The 21,672-nt window shown below is 40.8% G+C and overlaps 3 protein-coding genes across 4 annotated transcripts in view; 2 read left to right on the top strand and 1 right to left on the bottom strand.

Annotated features, from left to right (window-relative positions):
• The window catches only part of hephl1b (hephaestin-like 1b), a 10,202-nt gene extending 9,789 nt beyond the window's left edge, over positions 1-413 (bottom strand). The window contains exon 1 of the mRNA XM_008332689.3: positions 1-413. This exon is cut by the window's left edge and continues 100 nt beyond it. Within this exon, the coding sequence (XP_008330911.3) occupies positions 1-55 (55 nt within the window). The 5' untranslated portion in view covers positions 56-413.
• Positions 414-869: 456 nt separating this feature from the next.
• Positions 870-7,933, top strand: tmem135 (transmembrane protein 135). Of its 2 annotated transcripts, XM_008332688.3 has the most exons (16): positions 870-1,203; positions 2,813-2,940; positions 3,175-3,267; positions 3,375-3,408; positions 3,505-3,570; positions 4,360-4,406; positions 4,520-4,561; positions 4,641-4,817; positions 4,897-4,966; positions 5,053-5,220; positions 5,370-5,433; positions 5,543-5,619; positions 5,942-6,040; positions 6,246-6,313; positions 6,445-6,591; positions 6,685-7,933. In XM_008332688.3, the coding sequence occupies exons 1-15, from the start codon at positions 1,003-1,005 to the stop codon at positions 6,578-6,580; spliced, it is 1,470 nt and encodes a 489-aa protein (XP_008330910.2). In that variant the 5' UTR covers positions 870-1,002; the 3' UTR covers positions 6,581-6,591; positions 6,685-7,933. The 2 variants fall into 2 exon arrangements, with proteins under 2 accessions (XP_008330910.2, XP_008330909.2); XM_008332687.3 differs by having other exon boundaries at positions 873-1,203; positions 6,445-7,933.
• A 472-nt stretch (positions 7,934-8,405) lies between these two features.
• Positions 8,406-19,186, top strand: ltn1 (listerin E3 ubiquitin protein ligase 1). Its single transcript, XM_008332685.3, has 32 exons — positions 8,406-8,610; positions 8,833-9,039; positions 9,125-9,223; positions 9,939-10,169; positions 10,258-10,310; positions 10,404-10,584; positions 10,678-10,851; positions 10,952-11,142; positions 11,605-11,752; positions 11,841-12,098; positions 12,285-12,596; positions 12,767-12,985; positions 13,082-13,123; positions 13,242-13,419; positions 13,537-13,776; positions 13,863-14,016; positions 14,134-14,284; positions 14,417-14,627; positions 14,729-14,885; positions 15,255-15,368; positions 15,466-15,593; positions 15,687-15,822; positions 15,943-16,087; positions 16,253-16,466; positions 16,559-16,796; positions 16,880-16,957; positions 17,034-17,220; positions 17,445-17,610; positions 17,704-17,924; positions 18,002-18,196; positions 18,293-18,460; positions 18,570-19,186. Exons 1-32 carry the CDS (start codon positions 8,569-8,571, stop codon positions 18,630-18,632), a joined length of 5,301 nt encoding a protein of 1,766 aa, XP_008330907.1. The 5' UTR covers positions 8,406-8,568; the 3' UTR covers positions 18,633-19,186.
• The last annotated feature ends 2,486 nt before the right edge of the window (positions 19,187-21,672 follow it).

Below are 21,672 nucleotides of genomic sequence, written 5' to 3'. Positions count from 1 at the left end.
TACATGGTAGCAGCAAGAGCAAACAGGTCGCCAACAGAGGTAAAGTGCGATCCATGTTCACTTGTTGAGCTCATTCAGACTCTGCTTATCAGCAGCGGGGCTGGGTGGGTTCAGATTGGAGGGAACCAAATGTAAGAAACTGCGTTTACGCCCGTATTCCGGTACGCTGCTGACCCAAATGAAAGTGAGTGATTCAAGTGAGTGAATGAAAGTAAAGCCAGGAGACTGACGCCTCCTTGATGATGCCATTCAATGATTTTTTCCTAAGCACTTGGGTTACTGCTATCGCCTGCTGGGAAATGAACATAATTGACCCTAATTACTACGAAAATGCAACGTTAGGCACTATGTCGTCTCTATTGGCTGTCCATTTAACAGAATTGATGAGTAAGCATAGGACTTTGTACGTGTGCGCGAGCGTGTGCGTACACGCTGGTAAAGACCTGAGATCGTTTGCAGTGGATTATTTGACCCTAAAAGCCTTAAGTGATGTTTTTGATGCGTCACTGCAATTACCTTTTGTTTTGTAAGCCTTCAGGACACAACCAACATGTCCAAGTGGCCCCCTCATGGGATTGCTTGGATAAGAGAGGTTCGAAGTGTATTTTCTGTCAAGCGCAAAATGTGGGCCGCACGTGGATAATCATTTATTAAATGAGTCATTTAAGAATTCAGTTTTCTCCAAATTAACGGCCAAAACAGTGTAATATTCGACCAACCTTGCGTCCTTTGTGAAATATGAACAAATTCAGAAACTGACGCCGCGTGAAATATGAACAAATTCAGAAACTGAAAAAACAGAAACACGACAAGGGTATATTTAGGGCGAGGCCAAAATGAAACTAAAAAAGTGATTCAAGTAACAACATTTTTCTTTAATTTATTAAAACTGTGTCAAAGGACTTCGGGCGACACCTGCTGACCAAGTTTGAACAACACACACAGTTCGTCGTGGCAGCGTGCACGTTCACAACGGTGTCACGTTACTGCGGTTGCCTCGCTATGAGCGCGTACGTACAGTACAGTACGCGTTGTTGCAACTGTGGGTTGCCGGAGAGCACAGCCATGGGTGTGCTGAGTAAAATACCACATAACTGCTACGAAGTCGGGCACACATGGGACCCGTCATGCCTTCAGTCTGCCGTGGACGTAACACGGGGAGCCATGGAGGTTTCCTTTAAAATATACGCTCCTCTTTATCTGGTACGTTAGACTGTTTAAGCTGCGCCGGGACTTGTGGACACTTGTGCTAAAGTTAGCTTGCTAACATGAAGTAGTGTTCTTTTGGTGCAATAAAACATCGTAACGATAATTTAAAGATAAAGATAACTTGTCTATTGATCCATGCACTTGAACGTTTATTGCGGAATGTCTGACTGTTTAGGAAAGTGCTAACTTCACCTTGCGTCTCCAAATGGAGAAGAAATAAGTTATGAGGTACTCAGAAACCAAAATGTTATTATTTTGAACATCAATCCTTGTGTTGCACTGTGACAGTTATTTTTTTTAATGAAATGTCTAACGCGCTGTCGTTCATACGCAGGGTCGTTAACCAAAGTCGGCCTTTGGGCTGAAATGATGTGCTCGTGGGTTATACCAGATAGACCAGTTTAGTCAGGACCTTCAGTAAAGCACTTTATCCCTTTTTCAGTCAATATTTAAATGTTTAAAGACAAGAGCAAATGTGTTCTCAGGGTTAGAGTTGTTAAAGTTCTACAAACTCATTTTCACCGGGGGCCACATTAGCAATACAATTCCCTTTGAAGGGCCAGTTGTAAATAGAGTCAGAATAGAGTCTAAAAGTAGTTTTATTTTGAAAATGTATTGATTCTTCAATGCTCAGCACCTTGCTACTGGTCCGTAGTAACAGGTGGTACTTTCTGACCAGTCCTTGGAACAAAAAAGGTTGGGGACTGCTGGTATAGATGTAACTACTCCATAACAGACTAATACATATTTCTGCAATTGATTATTGTTTATTCATGTTACAAATATTGTTCATCTTCATCTTTTGGCTTTGTCCCTTTTTTCAGGCGTTGCCACATTAAATCATTGATTTCCATCTCTCCCTGTTCTCTGCATCTTCTACTCTGACTCCAACTATCTGCATGTCCTCCGTCACTGCATCCATATATCTCCTCTTTGTCTCCTACCTGGTAGCTCCATCTCTAACATTCTTCTACCAATGTATCCACTGTCCCTCCTGCGCACATGTCCAAACCATCTCAATCTGGCTTCTCTCGCTTTTTTTCCAACCCTTCCTGTCTGTGTTGTCCCTCTAACGACCTCATTCCTGATCCTGTCCATTCTTGTCACTCCTAAAGAGAATCTTAGCATCTTTAATTCTGCCACCTCCAGCTCCGTCTCCTGTCTTCTGCCTATTGCTACTAACTCTAAACCATACATCATGACTGAAAAAAAGCTACAAATATTGTTCATTGCTGTATAATAAATTTTTTAATTAAGTTTAAGAAACTGCATGGACTTTACTAAATGCTTCTTAACCTCCCGCGGGCCACACAAAATGGCTTGGCGGGCCGCATTTGCCCCCCAAGCCTTGAGTTTGACACGTATGTTCTACTGGTATACTTTACAACCGGAAGCATAATGCAGGTTAATACCATGGTGACCTCTGATCAAGTGAATGTGACCTAATTAAAAAGGCTATTAAGCTTTTGATCTGCCATGTTGGCGTGACACTGTATCAGGTGGCACTAAGATTTAAATTCTTCAGAAATAAATGGTGTGAACAGTGAGGCGTGTTTTCTTTGAAATTTAGCTCATGTGAATATAAATCGTATGTGTTTTGCAGATAGCAGCAATTCTAAGGAGAAGGAAAAAAGACTACTATTTAAATCGACTTCTTCCTGAGATTCTAACGTCTACCTCTTTCCTCACCGCCAATGGGGGTCTCTACATGGCTTTCTTCTGCATTTTCAGGTGCGTAAAAACAACTAAACCCTGTAATAAGATATAGGTTTGTCACAGAAACCAAACATGTAATGGCACTTAGACCTTAAATGAGCATCCAACACAAGATGTCAATTATATGTAGAGTTTACGTTACTTAAAATAAATGTTCAAAGTTACCCAGACATATTTTTACATAACATTTTGTATTTTTTACTTTTTACTGACAAATGTTAGAAAAAGGTACCTTTATAATATTTCCAGGAAACTGTTAGGAGGATTCTACTCCTGGTCGTCTGGGTTTGGTCCAGCACTTCCTGCTTCCTTAATTGCTATTCTTCTGGAGCGCAAAAGCAGGTGAGATACTACCTCTGTACACGTTGTGTACTTTTCACTTCTTATATAAGGTATGGTTGTGTAAATATTGTTTTTCCTTTTTTTCTTCTGTATATCTGTCCCTATAGGCGGGGGCTGCTGGCAATATACATGACAAACCTTGTAAGAATTTCATTTGAATATGACGTGATGTATGTCAACAGACGCGTTTGCTTCTGTTACACATTGTAATGTTTGATGTTGAATGTATTTTTTTAGGCCACAGAGAGTTTGTTCAGAATGGGTATTACACGCGGCCTCATCAAACCAATTAAACACGGCGAGGTAAGACGACACAGAAGTCTGTTTGAGGCTGAAGTCGAGGGACTTGGCAGTACTGCAGTAATAGTGGAGGATCTGTATCTATGCAGTGGCTGTAAAGTCTGGGCAGACTTTCTTTTGTCAGGATGACGTCGAACCTCTCTCTAAACATCCCAGACCTCGTACAATATCTCTCTGTCATTCATTCAATCTTGCCGTCCCGATGTTTCTATTTGTTTGGTCCTTTACTGTAAATTAATAAATTCTAGTGTGTTGCATTTTATATTCCTTCAAGTATTGTAACACGCATTCAGTCGTTCAAACCAGAGTGACCTTGCAGTTCATGTTAAACAAAGACGTCCTAACAGAGACGGGGCCCAAAGCAACAAAGAGTGCAGTCAGCTAGAAAAAACAACAGCGGCCAAGAACATCTCAGAAGAATGTGTTCGTGTGTCATTGCCTTTACCTCATTAGTAAAGTACAATTAGTGTTAAATATCCTTGTAAATTTTTGTTTTATGTTTAATTTTTCCAATCTTATTATTTAGTTATTGCACCTGCACAGTGATGGTATAGTTTTCTACCCATTTCCAAACTGCCAAGGTTTTTAAAAGAGCAGTTTTTAGCCTTTGAGAGATTTACATTACAAGCTTTAAGTCTGTGCACACAATAATCCATATATAACCTGATTGGAATCACATAGTCAGTGACTATGAATGGCAGTGAAGTCTAAAGTTTTGTTTTTAAGTTATACAGCTCTAAACCTAACCAACCAAACTGCGTAAACATTTTGATCTTGTTTTTCTTGTTTTAGGTTCTTCTCTTTTGTATAACTGCCTCAATCTACATGTTCTACTTCAGGTCAGTACAGTTAAATGCAGTGGACATATATGCATATATATATATATGTAGTTAGTGTGTATAGTATGTGTACATATTTGTGCATGTGTTCAATGTTATGCTTTATTTTACAGGAGTAGAAAAGGTCTTAATGGCTTTGCCTTCTCTGCGTTGAAGTAAGTTCCACTTTTTTGCACAGATGCATCAGGTTCCTGGTGAAGCAGACACATGTTTAAATGTCATTTTTTGTCACAGATTCATTGTGGGTAAAGAAGAAATTCTTGCTCATTCTGGCACAGCAGAACATGCTTCTGTAAGACCCCCTCTGAGAACGGCAGCGTTAGAGACGGAGGATTCCCAGAGGTCGGCAGAAAGACTCAGCTCCAGCAGGAGAACACTGGTTGCTAACACCAGGAAACTGCTGGAAACAATGTGAGATAACACACACCATTCGGCAGAAATGTGTGACTTTGTGCACAGTGGCGACAAGATCGTTATTTTAATTCTGCAGATGCAAACGTGGTCCGAGACACAGATGTTGTAAACACTACAATGACAACTGCATTTCTTACTGTGCGAAGGTAAGATTTAGACATCAACCTTTAACATTCATTCTTTCTATGTTACAAGCACTGTACCAAATACTCTCTGTCTTTTTGTTGTGCAGGGATTTGTCAGGATGTTCAGTATTGGATATCTGATTCAATGCTGTCTTAAAATGCCCTCCGCACTCAGACAGATTTTCACCAAACCTTCGCGCCTCCTCTCTCTCTTGTACAACAAGGAGAACTTCCAGTTAGGAGCCTTTCTGGGATTTTTTGTCAGCATATACAAGGTAATTATTTTTATTTCAGTTACATGTGTGTTCTTTTTTTCTCTCACACAGCCTTGTGTGATGCTAACTGATGACTCAATGGTTCCTGTCTTTTTTTTGTAATATTAACCCGTAAAACCTGTATTGTAATTAGCCTCTTCTTCACTCAGGGAACAAGCTGCCTCCTCCGCTGGCTTCGTGACATTGATGATGAACTCCATGCACTTATAGCTGGTAATAAGGGAGTGGTGTAATATGTCCCTGCAGAGATTTGTCTCTGGATGTTGTCATGAGTCACGTTCACCTGATTTAACGGTTCTCTCTTTTTCCATTCTTTTTAAAGGCTTTTTGGCTGGTTTTTCCATGTTCTTCTACAAAAGCACAACAATATCCATGTATCTCTTCTCTAAGCTGGTGGAGGTAAGGGATGAATGAAAACTCAGTTAATCGTGCTATATGCCAAAAACATCAAAAATATGAAAACCTATATTTTCTCTTAATGTTATTGAAAAACATATTAATATTATAATATAAATTATTATAAAAGACCAGAGAGATATTTATGTGAATATGTAACATTATGATGCTAATATATCATTGTAATGACATTAATGTTTAATTCTATGGCAAAATGCACATAATCAGAAAACACTTGTTTTGCAGATCTGATCTGGTCGTTCTGTCTGTTTCTCCCGTTAGTTAGTTTATCATTAACAGATCACGTAATGATCTCTGTCCTCAGACCATGTACTTTAAGGGCATCGAGGCGGGCCACTTCCCATACTTCCCTCATGCAGACGCTCTCATCTACACCATCTCCACTGCTATCTGTTTCCAAGCAGTAAGTAACCAGTGTACCAGTCAAAGAGTTCTAAGAAAAATTGGGTAAAATAAATAAATGGAAAGAGTTCTCAGCCATTGGCAAAGCTCCAGTGTTGGATTTTAAACTGATCCAGTCCAACATTGTTGTACAGCACATTCAAAACAACAGAGTTGTCCCACAGTGATTCCTCAATGAATGTATGACTCGTCTGTGTGTTGCACAGGTTGTCATGGAGGTGCAGAACCTCCGGCCTTCATACTGGAAGTTCATGCTGCGTTTAACAAAGGGCAGGTATGAACAAATAGATGATGTGAGAACATTCATTCAACGCAATTAAAGCTCATAGAAAATGTTCGGGTTGAATGTCAGTCATTTGTCCTTTTTGTAACCATTTAGACATGACTTTGTTTCTTTCGTCCTAGGTTTGCTCTCATGAACCGACAGTTGCTAGATGTGTTTGGAACTGAGTCCTCCAGGGAATTTAAAGGCTTCGTGCCCGATCTAGACCCTCAGTACTGTACTGTACTGCCTCCAGGAGCCAAGATGCTAGTTGGATGACATGGGACCAGGTGTGGGGAAGAAGTTTTACGTAGGAATTACCTCAACACGAAAGTGACTGTATGCTCTGAATAACAAGGATTTTCTCTTTTTTTTAAAAAAAGATGTTGTTTCAACAGCTCAGACGTAGGTGTGATGTACTTTGGAAGGATGTTAATGTGCAAACCAGGGTGCCATGACTGTGTGGTTGGTATTTTTATACGTGACATGAATGAAGAAATTGACATTGAAATCAAAAGGAAGAAGTTCAAGTTAACAAAGAAAAAACACTCTAATGATTACTTTACATTTGTATTGTACTAGAGTGGATATACAGTACGTATCAGCTACTGTAAGATTCATGTTAAAGGACATAAGGATGGACTCTGCACAATAGGTATCTCTTGAATTCATGCCAGCCATGCCATTACTCTCCATAGTCTGTCAAAATGCAACTCACTATGCATCACCTGTGTGTCTAGAAGAGACTTGTGTGGTGCTGGAACAGCAACATGGACCTTCATTTTACTGCAAACTCCAGATGTCGTTTAATTTGTGATTAGTGTTTGTGATACTGCAATTTTTTTTTTTAAAATACACGTTCATTTTTTTTTTTTTTTTACCTGAATCTATCTGGCCCAGTTGAATTCTTTAGAGGAACGTTTGGCCCAACTAAATGTATTAAGTAACAGACACAGTGATGCCAGAGGTGAAAGAATGTCCAGGTCCAAGTGGATTTTTTAAAAAAAAAGTATGAATATGGTCAAATATAACGCTATATAGCCAAATTAGATATTTATTTTGTATTATGTAATCTGCGATATAAAAATGGTGGGGTTAACTGTGTGGTCATGTCATCTGTTGTTCAGGAGGAATAACCTTGATGTTAAACTTCACGTTTAATTTAACGTTTTGAAGGACAGGTTTTAAAGTACAGTCTCAAACATATGTTATACTTTAGTTGTATAATAAAGAAAAACATTACTAGATCTTAGACAAACTGCTGTAGATGAGGTGTCTCATTTTATGGCTCCTAAAATCTTCAAATCTAAGGGTCTGCTCATTTCTGCGTCAATGTTTATTATCTCCTGATAAAGATTTTAAAGTGACCATAATAATCATGTTTTTTTTTTATGTAACAGAATTACAGCGTGATCTCTGCCATTACCTCTATCATCAAATTTTAAATAATATTTTATGTTTATTTAAACATAAAAGTTTATTCTGTTTCTGTTTAACACAATTTTATATTTATAACTGGGAGACAAACAATTATGTAAAAAGCTCATGTACCATTTTCAGGTGGACCAATCATGACATTTGTTTTAGATGTGGAATTTTAACACAATTAAAAAATAAACCTGTTGCAATTAACATACGTATTTCTTCAATAAAGTCTTTTAAATAATTAAACTTCATTTTAAGTTGAGTAGCTCTGTAGAATACAGTATATTTTAATCTGTTTTATGAGTTAAATTTACATTCAGGCATTTAGCAGACGCTTTTATCCAAAGTGACTTACAAGAGGAGGATTTACAATCAGGTTGCACAGAGGAACACTTAAAAAGAAGACCAGTAGTTAGGAAACAAGTGCAGAAGGAGATAGAGGAGGGTAGGGGCAGAGACTGACAGCAAAGTGCTGAGTCTTCAATAGTTTTGTCAAGAGTCAAATATAGGACAACACCTTCTACAACACCCAAATAACCTATTTAAGTGTGTTAGAAGTTGGTGTACTATATTTTAATATAGAATTCGAAACAATACATTTTAGGTAAATTTGGTTTTAAGTGAAATCAGGATTATCACAAAACGTTCTTGTCTGTAAAGGAACTCCACCAAGATGAAGGACTGGGTGACGTCTTAGTTTTGAATGACGTAGAAACAGGAAGTACTCTGTGGCAGACAGGCGACTACAGTCATCACACAGGGCTGTATGTCAGTACTTAGATTCACTACCAAAGTCATAGATTAATAGTAGTATTTTTTTTTAAATAAATAAAAGTGTGACAATGGGGGGTAAGAACAAACAGCGGACTAAAGGAAATGTCCGGGTAAGTTGAATTACAGTCAAAAGTTAGTCTTTTAGCTTCAAACTGTTAGCACGAGCTAATGTGTACATTACGTAAAACGCTAACACACCGCGTGCGGCGTTTTCTGTAAATATCTTTAAACATACTATTTTACTTTCAGTAAAAACGGCATGGTGTTCTCACCAACATGTGTTATCGTTCTATAAAAACATTTTGTTTATTTTGTTTATTTCTTTCTAATAGCCGTCAAGTAGTGGTCGTGCTGCTGAGGTACTGGCTCGGGAGGGCGGTATCATTCCGGGGTTCGTGGGCTTTGACACAACGGTGACCTCGGAGCTGAGTTATGTTCCCGCTGTCCACGGAGCGGAGGAGATAGACCACCTGGTAGACGCTGACTTTCGCCTGGTGCTTAGGAAACTCTCCAAGAGGGATGTTGTCACCAGACTGAAGGTGAAGTGAAAGCCATTATGAATAACACGCAGCAGCATATCAATTGGTATAAAACATAGTTATTTATTATTTCTAACCTTTTCAGGCTGTGCAGGACTTTGGGGCTATGTGTCAAGAACGGGACGCCTCTGTTGTTAAAGGGGTGCTGCCATACTGGCCAAGGATTTACTGCAAGATAGCAGTGGTGAGTTAATCACGTTTCTTTTGTTACAATCTTAACCAGGGCGTCTTTAACAATGAAATACTAAAACCTCTAATGAGACTAAGAGATAAGACTGATATCCATTCTTCTGTTTCATGCATTACAGCGAATTGACTGTAATTTCTGTTGAGGCCACTAGATGGTGGCAGACATAAAATGGTCCAAATTATCTTGAGGTTTAGGTTTATTCTTGTAGATTTTATTTAAATTATTTTGCGCAATTCTACATTCCACCAATACTGAACTGACCCACCAGTCAAATTTCAAACCTCATTTTGGCCCATGAGCCAAAACGTTTGCCCACCCCTGCCTTGAAGGAAAAGCTAATTTTATGCCTAATGGTGTTGGCTGATTGAGTCCTGATGGGTGTGGATTTCCAGGGAAGAGAACATCACCACCTTTTTTTTATTATTATTTCTGCATTTCTAAGTATTGGAAGTGACCTAAACAGTGAACAGCCAATTTTTGTAATTGAGATTGATTATAAATAGATGTGTTTGCTAACACCCACAGTCATTTCGGCAGTGCCAGTCTACCTTTTGAAACCATTTTGTTTGATCCATCATCATCTGTTTCACACCTCATCTGTTTGTTGAGACTACTGTTCACGTCTCCAAACAGCTATACACACTCTGAGAGTACTCATGTTTACTGCATGCGCATTAGGAGAATTATATCTTTATTGTTTGTCTGTCAGGATCATGATCGTCGTATCAGGGAGGCTACACAGCAGGCTTTTGAGCAGCTGGTGCTGAAAGTGCGTCGGAGCTTGGCTCCCTTTCTGAAGAGCTTGATGGGACACTGGATCCTGTCCCAGTGTGACACTTACACACCTGCAGCCTCTGCCGCGTGCCAGGCCTTCCAAGCTGCATTCTCACCCAATAAACAGCCTGAGGCTCTCGGTTTCTGCAAGGATGAGATCCTTAATGTGGGTGATTTTAACGCCTATTAAATGACGTGCACTGTAACTGGGGTGGGAATGAGACTGAATTAAATAACTGTTACTTTTACTTCAGGTGCTTCAAGACATTTTGCTGAAGGAAACAGCAGACACACTCAGTGATCCTCAGTAAGTTGTCCAGTAAGGTCATTAAAGCATAGTTGTCTGTGCACAGGAAATCAGTGTCATGATTTCAATCTCTCTGTTCTTTTTTCTTTTAAGGAATGTGACAGTAGAGGAAAGAGAAGCCAAATATTTGCGTATGCTGACCAGCTCTCTGCTGGGGATAAAGAGACTCCTCTCTCTGCTCATTCCGAGTGACAGAGAGACTTTTGAGCAAAGACTACAGCAACTAATAAATTCTGCCAAGTTTTGGAAATACAGCAAACACAAGACACCACAGGTGAAAACGTCGGCTAAAAATCCTCTACAGCCTGTAACGTGTATATTATGAAATTATATTTTCTTTTTAAATTTGAACTCTGTTCCTACGTAGGTGCGAGGGGCCTTTTTTGAGATGCTGTGTTCTCTGTGTGAGTTCACACCAGCTCTGGTTCAGGCTGAGGCTGCACGACTCTGCCCTGCTGTTCTCCTCAGCATCGATGACACTGATCCCGTCGTGTTGCCTCCAGTGTGGGAAGCTGTTCTCCATGTTGTGTCTATGATACCTGTAAGTTTTGAATTTGTTAATGTCATCCATTGTGACAGTAGACCAGAATTATTTATCCATAATCTGTTATGTCTCTGTTTGTTTTGTTTTTTTTATTCAGGACTGCTGGACACATGTAAATGCTAAGAAGGGTTTCTTGCCTAAACTTTGGGCTTTACTCAAAGATGGTGGCAAAGGCATGGCTAAAGCCCTTCACCCTAATTTAATGCCACTTCTCAGTAAACTGCCGCAGCAAGTCACAGACCCAACCCTGGACTTTTACACCACCTTCTTCACCTCTCTCACACAGGGGTAATTTCTTTTCCTCCTTACATGTGTATCCATTTTTATATATATGAAAAATAAAACAAATGACATCATGTGACTATTTTTAATTAATATTGTAGAAGTTTTGAAAAGTGAAAATGAGTGAGTAAACCCTTCTAACATAGTTTTGAATATTTTTCTTTTGTTTTTGTTTCAGCAACATACACATTTTTGTCACATTACATCATGTTGATTTATCTCAATTAATAATGATTACTCAGCAGCTAACATTTGAATCATTCTTTAAATATTTCAAAGCTGTTATTATGCCGTGTAATGCTCCTGAACTGGAGCAATGAGCAAAAAAATCCTAGAATTCTGTAAATACCATTTTGGTAAAGTTCTTTGTTTATCAACCAACCCATTCAGATATCAAGTATGTGCAGAAGAGACCACTTGACCCTGTGTATCCCACATAATGTCAAATATCTCTGCCTTATTTTTCAGAATTTCAAGTGAGCGTGCTGCAACCAGTACATCAGAAAGTGCCGTCATCGTGACTTCTGTGGTGGAGTGCCTGAGGTACTGCATCCTACACAATGCAGAACAAGAGGAGAATCAGAGGAAAATCAGGACCATGCTGATTTCACAGCAGGTGGGATCGCAGGATGGCACACACATTTCTCCCTTCTGGGAAAATTAAGCCTCTGCCATCTAACATTGTGTTGTTTGTTTTCCTGCAGCTCCTGCCTCTACTGGAAAAAGCCCTTGAACATCCTTCTCTCCAGAATGGTCCTCTCTTTGTTCTGGTGACTGAAATGCTCATTTCCTGGGAAAAGAGGGCAGCTTCAGCCAGTGAAATTGAAACAAACATTAGTCAGGGCATCTTTCAAGCCCTTCTGACAGACTTTTGGGAGGAGCTTGGCCTCCTCTTCTTACGTCATGTTGACACAGAAGAAGCAGATCAACAGGCTTTGGAAGGAGTAGCCACCATGCTGCAGGTGAGATTAGGGTTTTGAGAATCACTGGTTCAGACATAACACCTATGGAAATTTCCATGTTGGTGCCAAGGAAACAGGCAAATCACGATTTTCTGTCAGAGTCTTTCACAATTTTAATAGCGAATGGCGTGAAGGAGAGAGCAACGTCTAAACAAACCCTTTCTTACGTTCTTCTTCTGTCGCCAGGTGATGCATTGCCCCGAGAGAGTAAACAGAAAGTGCATCCAGAAAAAGAAATCTGTCAAGATCTGTTTCTCCAGGCCTGAGGGCGATGAGAAAAGTGGGCTTGAGGCGAATGATGCTGAGAAGCCCGTGCAGACGGTGTCAGACACTGGGAATGAGAAGACACTTTGTTCTCTACAGACCCAGCGTTTAGAGGATGTTGTTTGCCAGCTGGCGCAGCTGTGCCTGGTGCATGTAAATGAGAGAAACTCAGAGAGACATCTTGTTTTTCTTTCACTCCTCCTTCGCTCCTTCCACACACCCAGGGTCTTCAGTGTAAGTTGTATTTGACAACAGTGGACTGTCAGTTATGTTTATTGCAGCTAGGTGTGTCTGCACCAATAGCATTTGCATTGCATTCTTCTTATCTTTATGAAGAGAGTATTGAGTTTAGATCACACCGGACCTAGTCTGAATAACTTTGTCTTTAACTGTTGCGGTTTTAGGCGCTGGTCGAGTTGGATGAGACAACGCCAAAGGAGAGTGAGCGGAGAGTTGACGTGAATTTAAAAAATCCTGCGGTGCAGTTTCTGCTTGAATGGGTGGTGCTGTGGCTCGCAGAGAAGGGACGCAAAGACACGGAGCACCTGGTGGAGATGATGTTCAGCTCGCTCCACTGCTGCAGCCAACAGGAAATGACCAAAATTCTCAACCACATCACCCTGGTAACAGAAAGACTTTGACTTGATCTTTGCCAGTAGGTCTGATTGGACTGTTGCTTTTGTTTTGTTCTAAAGATTCTTTTTTTATCTGCTTTCTAGATTGACTTAGACTGGAGAATTATCCTGCAAGTTATACAGAGAGTACGTATCATTTCTTTTTGTGTCTTTCATTTTTGCCAAAGCAGTAGAGGAGTACAGGGCACCTGGACGGTCTCATCGTGTAATTATATGTATAAAGGTCCCTGTTGTGTGGTTTCAGGCCTGTGCAGATGCTCGGACTCTTAAAAGCTGCAGTGATTGGCTGAAAGGGTCAGTCCTGGGTGAGCAGCTCCTGGGATTGACAGAGGAGCTCTGCAAGGTGGGACGTGCTTCATCTTCTACAAGCAACCACAGTTGGACACTTATTAGTTTGGTCCTCTCTCAGCATCACAACAATGGTAATTACTTACACACACACACATACACAGACACACACACACACACACAGACAGTGCTAAATAATGTTTTCTTTAGGTAGGCTGACGTCTAAATCCATTCATGTGTTCTGCATGCAGAGTCTCTGATAGGAGAGGTGTACATGGAGAAGATCCTGGAGAAACTCCACGCTACTCTCTCTGAGACCAAGAGTCTGTCAGACGCAGGGAACATGGAGCCGCTGGTCTCCTTCATCTGTGACGTAGCCTCCACTTTTTTCTCCTCGGTACAAGACTGTATTCTACTGCTGTCTGCAGAGGAACTCCTGCTCAGTGTATTCCAGCTCACAGCCCAGGACCAGTCTCAAACTCACCTGACTGGTAGGCTCCAACACAGTTTTCATACATTATGGTTGTGGTCCACAGATGAAGGGACCGTGTCATCTGTGTCTAATCTGCTTTTACAGACTCCCTGTTAGATAAACTAAGGAGAGTGTGTGTCGCTGGGACTCGATCGTTGTTCCAGAACTCTGAATATGAGGTGAAGGAAGGAGGTTTCCTGCACAGTGTGGCAGTGTGGGTGAAAAGCCGACTTCTCACTGTTTCTCTAGACATTAAAAGGTAACAAAAGCAGAGTATTTCATACTCGTGTTTCATTTTTCTCTTTTTGTAACCTTATAATCAGAAAGATTTTCCCAGTTTAAAAAAAAAACAAACATGTTCCTGTGCTTGGCTTAGTTTGGAGGCTCTGGTTTTGGCTGTAGAGAATCTGGCTGAGACAATTGTTTCTGTCTGTGGTGAAAGTTCCTCGTTCATCCTTCAACTCTTCACACTGTTGATGCCCAGTCAGGCAGAATGGACACGAGTCCGACAGGCTCTGCCTCCTCAGGTGAGTCGACCTCCACTGTCTCTATAAAAACTCAACACATTTCTGATGAGGTTGGATGTAAGGTCTGAGCTGTGTAAAGTGTGACGTTACTGTAATACTGCTGTGTTTTGTCTTCTGTTCTGTAATTTGAAGTGGGTCAAGACACCTCTACTGCACAGTCGTCTCAGAGGCGTTTTTGAACACTCCACCATAGACGTGTGGAAGTTCAGAGGCACCAGTGGGCTGCCGGCCCATCTGTGTAGCTGTGCCCTGTTGGCCACTGTGGCCAGGACGTTTGCGGCCCAACCTTACAATGAAGCAAAAACACAGCGTCTTTGTCACCTGTCATTGATTATAGTTACACGTACACACACACACACACAGAATGTGGAATAAAGCTGAATTCATGTGAAAGACAAAATATTATTCTGTTAAACCTGTGTTCTCTTTGTTTTGTACTGACAGCTTCAGAGTTTCAGTACGCTCTTCAGTGGTGTCAGGAGGTTGTATGCAGCCTTCCTCTGGTGTCCTCCTACCACAAACTTCTGACTGACTGTGGGCTGTCAGACGGGCTACACAACCTGGTTCCAATGAATAGTCTGCTGCAGATATTATACTCAAGGTGAGGTTAATCGCTGGATATTTCAGCTTATTCAAATTAAAGAAAACACAAACTGGATTTAGGTGCTAAAACAAGCACTGCAATGCCTGTTAAGTCATTTGAGAAATTAATCGTATTTTTAAAAAATGTAACTAATTTAAATGCACGGGCAGACTGACGCACATAATCCAAAAATTCCATTGTCTGTCCACTTATTGTCCCTCCTATATACTGTTGACACTACTTCACCGAAATCTACTAATAATCAGAATTAATAATGAATAATCCAGAGCTGCTATGTGATTAAACAGATTAAGTCTTATCTGCCTCAAAAAAAAAAATCCAAATACTTCCACTTAATGATTTGTGAATTGTCTTGTCACACCGCAGGTCAATAGAAGAAGGTGGTCTGTGGTCTCTGACTCTAGAAAACTACATCCACACCAACAACCTGGCAAACACTAACAGTGCAGCTTTGCGACAGCTTTACAACACAGAGGAAAGGTAGGTCACTGATTATAAAGCACTTTTTATATTTCCAATTCCACAAAATTATACAGACATTCATAAACCATGTTTAAATTTTAAACATTCTGCTCAGTTGGTTCCCAGTTTCTCAGAGCAAACTTAGCACGCTGCAGGTGCTCTGCCCGACCATGACGACCAAAGACAGAGAGATTCTCGTAACTCTGGCCACGGCTGCAATCATTAACTGGCAGGAGGATGATGGTAAGGATAATATGACATACAGTACATGTACATGCAGTACATTCCAGATTGTATGTTGTTTTCAACAAACAAATGCTAATTGTTGTTTCACAGATGTTTATGGCTGCCTGGTGACACTGATGTGTTGCTTAAAAGCCAAAACGGAAGTAGAGCAAGAGGTTCTGCAGGCTGTTTTGGCCACAATGATGGAGTGGAGGAATAGTCGGGAGGACTGGTTCCTCTTTGGCAGGTACTTTAATCAACCAACCAACCAACCAATCAACCATATAAATGCTTACTGATCCATTACTAGAATGAGGAAACACTATTCAGCTTATATTCTCACACTTGTCACTTTTGTGTCTGTCAGTGATCTATTCACAGCCTCTGCAGAGCAGCTCAACCGTTCTGTGGAGATGATGCGTTTCCTGTCCTGGTTGGTGACAGACTGTCCCACTATTCTGGGCAGCAGCCAGTGGGACTTTGTGCTCTGCTCCATGTTGGCCTGGTTGGAGGTGAGATCCTGTAGGACTTAGAGGTTCAATTTTTTCATAGAGGGGATTTTCAAAGTTTGGTTTCAAGTTTTAATAACAGTTCATTATATCCTGACTAAATTTAGCCAAAAGTACTGGCTTAATATTTTGTTTGGTTTTCGTTTGCTCTTATCTTTGTATCCTCAGACCATCAGTGAGAACGTGAGCAGTTTGTGGAACCCGTGGGTGCAGCTGTTTGCGTGTGAGAACGCTGTGCTGATAGTGAAGTTGAATCAGTTTTTTGCAGCAGTTTCACCTGAGCTTCTGGAGAAACTGCCTCCAGAGCTGAAGGCTGAGTGGACAGACTTCTTTGTGGAGGGAATCTACAACCTGCTGTTGCCTCTGCCTCTGAGTATCACAGGTAATGCTGCGACGCACACAACTAAAAATGATGATCCGATCCTTTGTAGTAAATTTCCATCTTCATACTGTTTGTTTTCTATTCTATTGAAGATGCCTTCCCTGAGCCGGATGATTCCACGTTCCCTCTCTCGGTGCTGCAGTCACTTGGTTTGGCCCTGACCTACATTCCAGCAGAGCATCTGGTCAAAAACACACTTCCTCCACGGTTCATAGCGGATCAGACGACAAACCTGCCAGAGTCGCTGCAGACGCTCCTCAATACCCTCTGTCCTCTGTTGTTATTCAAGGCCAGATCTCTGCAGATCATCGTCTACCATCTATTGGAAAAGTAAAGATGTCTTTCAGATATCACTTATACTGCTCCATTTAAACTGTGAATAAACGAACAAACATCTCCTCCTGTCACTGTAGGGTGATGCCCCAGCTGCCAGAGTGTGATGGAGAAGGAGACAACAGCAGGACTGAAGATGATAGGGAGGAACCCTGTCTGTACGTAGGAAGACAGCCACCTGTGTCTTTTATTTCTTTCTAAATAATTCTTCTTACATGTAAGTCTTGTGATCAGTTCTCCTCCAGCTGCTCTGATGTCCATCCTGTCCACCTGTGAGGAGCTCTGTGACAGTATCCTGGCTGCAGTTGACGTAGGAGAGTTTGCAGTGGTCCAGCCTCTGAGTATGGAACACTCTTGCATTCTGGGATATCTGCTGACCTGGAAACTGCTTCTTACTTTTTTCAAATCTTCACCATCCCATGTGAGTCAAGTCACACTGCCTTTTCACATATAGACTGTGTTTATAAAGCTTTATAAAAGCTTTAATTAGAATAATCACTGGTTTGCTGTTGTTTAATCATGATCAAAATTAATCATATTTTTTTACTTATGATAAATCAATGTTATATTGATAATATATATATATTAAAAATGTCAAAACATATAAATAGTCCTAGTACTAACCACTGACTGATTTTTGCCCAGCTTCGTGCACATTACGCCCAGTACCTGAGGAGTAGCTGTTCCTTGGACAAACTCCTCCTGCATCTCTTCAAACTCATGCCTGAGAATCCAGTTTATCCCGGCCAGGGTGTGGAGACCAAGGAGACCAAGACCTTCTTCACAGAGAGTCTGTCTCTGTCTGTGGACAGTGAGTACAGACCACTCCAGTACTGCCTCAGTACCTTCATTTAAAATTTGAACACAAGCTGTTTTTTTTTTATTCACAAATTCTTTGCTACAGAAAGTGACAGCCTTGACTGGGAGCTCCCTCACCTGGCGTGCAGTGTGTACTACAGCACAGTGCAGGACCTGCCTGCCATGGTGCGACTGTGGTGGAACAGCCGAGAGAAGAGAGTGAGCTCAGCTGTGGAGAAGTTCACCATCAAATACATCAGTCCTGTTCTCTCAGCTCAGGAGATCTCCTCTGTTCATGCCAGCACGCAGATGTTTGACAGCATGACGGTGAGTTAGCCAGATTTTAAATTACACATTTTTATAGCTGACCTATAAAACCTTCTTTATTTTTTTCCCCATTGTAGGTAAAGGCCCGTTCTGCAGCCAGGGAAGTGATCGCCACCTATTCCGTGGACGACATCTTCATCGAGTTGGTGATTCAGCTGCCACAGAACTACCCACTGGGCACCATCTGTGTAGAGAGTGGGAGACGTGTGGGTGTGGCCGTACAGCAGTGGAGGAACTGGATGCTGCAGCTCAGCACCTACCTCACACATCAGGTAAACATCGTCACCATAAGTCAGAAAGTCTGTTCATCCGATGATACCAAAAATGATGATTTGATTTTTAATGTGTCACTGTTTCTGTGTGAGCAGAACGGCAGCATCATGGAAGGCCTGGCTCTGTGGAAGAACAATGTGGACAAACGCTTTGAGGGAATCGAAGATTGCATGATCTGCTTTTCAGTTATCCACGGCTCCAACTACTCGCTGCCCAAAAAGGCTTGTCGGACCTGCAAGAAGAAGTTCCACTCTGCATGTCTGGTGAGTTGTTGTTTAATTGGAAAACGGCTGTAAACGCTCGGCAAAATGATTTCTCACAATGAGTCAGTGGTGCAGCAATGTTAATGGTCGTCATGTTGTTATTTTACAGTACAAATGGTTCACCTCCAGCAACAAGTCCACCTGTCCCCTCTGCAGAGAAACCTTCTTCTAACTCAAGACAGTTGTTTCTTCAAAACATCACTTCCTGGAAGGCTTTTGACAATCATCCCTGTTGTTGTCTGATGTTTTTAACACAACATCATAGGTGATGATGATCTCTCAGTATTATGACTAATGCTGGTTTAGATTCACAGGTAGAAGTTGCTGCAAATCCAGCAGAGTGTTAAAGTTTGTTGCACAACAAACTGCTGCAGTTTTCTTTTTTTTTATCTCTGTCTTGCCTTTAAACTTTAAAGTGAACTTAATTTATGTTTGGAAACATTCAAATGTGTTAAGGAAGCTGAATCACAAACCTGTAAAGACCAACACTGTTGAGCTGCTGTAGTCAGAGAAAACAAACGGTTTTATTCATTCAATACCAAAGATGAAGTTTCATAGGTATTTCCTAATATTTAGGAGTTGTACAGAGAGATTGTCTGAATACTGACATGTTGACACTCATTGTGGTATCACTTGTAAAAAGAAAAGGAAATGTGCAGAGAACGTGTTTAAGTTGATTGAACTTATGAATAAGTCTCATTACAGTTTAGTTCACAACCATTAAAACATACGTGTTTGTGTTTCCTTGTGTCTGTGTACAGCTGTGTATAATGTCAGAGAAAAAATGAAAACACAACTGGGTCGATTCACGTTTGTTTTGCACAAAACTGTGGGAAAAGGTTTCAAATTCACCGAGGCGTCTACAACTTTAAATACCATCTCTACACCCAGGAACACACAACACGTCCAAAACAACCACCGTCAAAATGCACAGCACTGACTAAGATCTACTGTTTTGGTTTTAGTTCTACATAGTTTAATAATTTAAATGTTAATTTATCTCGATTAATCCACTTGTTGTTTTATGTTGCTTGTGATCTGTGTTAACGTCTTAGCCAGATTTGGCCTTTTTTAAATGTTAATGACCAACATTACAGTGGATACACCTTAAAGAGATCAAGAGGGTGAATGTTTGATTTTCCTCCTGTGGATTCACTGTGTTAACACTTCACTTTGTTAGCCTTATTCAAACGTGTCATAAACAAATCCTCCAAGCTTCACTGACCTGCTGTGTCAACCTCAGCCTAATTGCAGGCACACGTAATTTTCATACAACTATTACTTTAAGTTAACCTGTACTATTTTCTAAGAAAGGGCTCTGATTAGCCTCAGCCTGTGACTGCTAGCTCCTTTCCCCACGCTCATTTATCTTGGCTCCTCCACCTCCTCCTCATGTTGAATTATTTATCTGTGGAAAAGGAGGATTGCTCTCATCTTGGCTTTCCCTATGGAATTAATTATGACAGATTAGACATGATCAGTACATTAATATCTGTTATTTTGGTCTGTAGCTGTGTATGTGTGTATGTGTCCGTGTCAGTGCTCGTGAATGTGTGTGTGTGTGTTTGAGGAAATGTCAAAAATTATCAATACATTCAGCCAGCATCCATCATCATCTGACCTTGAACTTTGTGATGATTATTGATCTGTTTGCTTGGCAAAAAATATATAGAAAATCTCAGCTTACTGAACAACACACACACACATCATTTTAAATCTTACTGCTCATTATCCGCTTGATTAAGCTGTGGTGCAAATGTTATGAACCACAGTGCAACCCCCAGTGAGCAGACGCTGCTCTTTCTTTATAATATACTGGTCTATACCAGAAGATGGCAGCATCACCTCAAGACAAACCCTGGAAAAAAATATATGTATTACACCCACCATTTGCAGAGCTCTGGACTCAGTAACCTGAAACAAGGTTAGTGTTTCTGGCTCTGGAGAGTGATTAAATTACCTTCTGAGATCAAATTTTCTGTAGTTAAATTTTCTGCGTGGTGGGTTTTCAGACAAATACCTCCCCCCCACCTCCTTTTTCATCCAAATAATTAATATGGAATTTAAATGGTGTCTATTAGACGGCACCACAGTCCCACAGGGATTAAAAATATAACTGTGCCATCTTTAATTACTCAAATGGATATTATGAATATATTTGGCCACAACAGGAGCCATCAAATATGATGGCTCATTTTGCCTCAAGGTTTGATTGGACTGATTAGTTTCCACTCAAGTGGGAAACTCAGATTTATGACACTAAAGGTCAAAAGGTCATACAAAAGGCTTGATTTTGACTGGCTGAACTGTTTTTGTGACTCTGTTGTTGTTATAAATAACACATTTGACATTCTATATGCAGCTCCTTCCCGTATATGCTCCTGTTAGCTCTCCTCACACTGACCCACTTGCATCTAACTGCTGCTTACGGTAGGAGCCAATTAGCGGCCAGTCTAGACCACAGCCAATAAAAACCAAATCCATTAATTAAAGCCGGTCTGCAGCCAGTTGTTTCACTGGTCTTTGTGTCCTTCGATCCGATTGGTCGGGTGCGTGGCAACTCCATAATTAGACAAACTCCTATTTAGCTCCTTCCCTGACCCATTTGTGAGCCCTTTTAGCATTCAGAGCCATCGGTAGGCAGCTGGGCTCATCCCAGCTGCAGCCCTTCTCAACACTCAACACTGCAGGCAACTGCACTGTCACTGCACACAATGAATTTGAATGAGTCGTTGGGTGTGTGTGTTTGTGCGTCTGTGCACTTGCCGTTGTGTGTTTGTGTGTTGAGTGTGTACACGTGTACGGCGTGTCTCTGATTGTGTTAGCTGAATTGAATGAAATGAATGTCACACACAGTTGTTCCACCGCGGAGCTGGTTTTTTTCATCCTACTCATTATGTGGCAGCACATTATGTGAAAATACGCAGTCAGTGGCAGTTTGAATGGATTCCTGGGAATTTCTAATCAGGATCATTTATCCTAAACCAGAGCAGGAAACTTAACAATTCAGCGTGGGTAACTGAGTTCAACCTAAAAGCAAACGGATCAATTATTTTAGCATTTGCTGTTTTCATTTGATGATGAAACAGTGATTATTGACCTCAGACTGTGAGCTCCTCCTCATGCATTTGTATTATAGTTATTGTCACTTTAAAGTCTGCTGGGTTTAAATTCCTTTTATTATTCTGTCACCGATCTGAGTTTTTATGTGT

Source organism: Cynoglossus semilaevis, chromosome 19 (assembly GCF_000523025.1).
Source record: "Cynoglossus semilaevis isolate Cse_v1.0 chromosome 19, Cse_v1.0, whole genome shotgun sequence".
NCBI classification, from domain to species: Eukaryota; Metazoa; Chordata; class Actinopteri; order Pleuronectiformes; family Cynoglossidae; genus Cynoglossus; species Cynoglossus semilaevis.
This window is presented reverse-complemented; position numbering and strand designations above follow the sequence as displayed.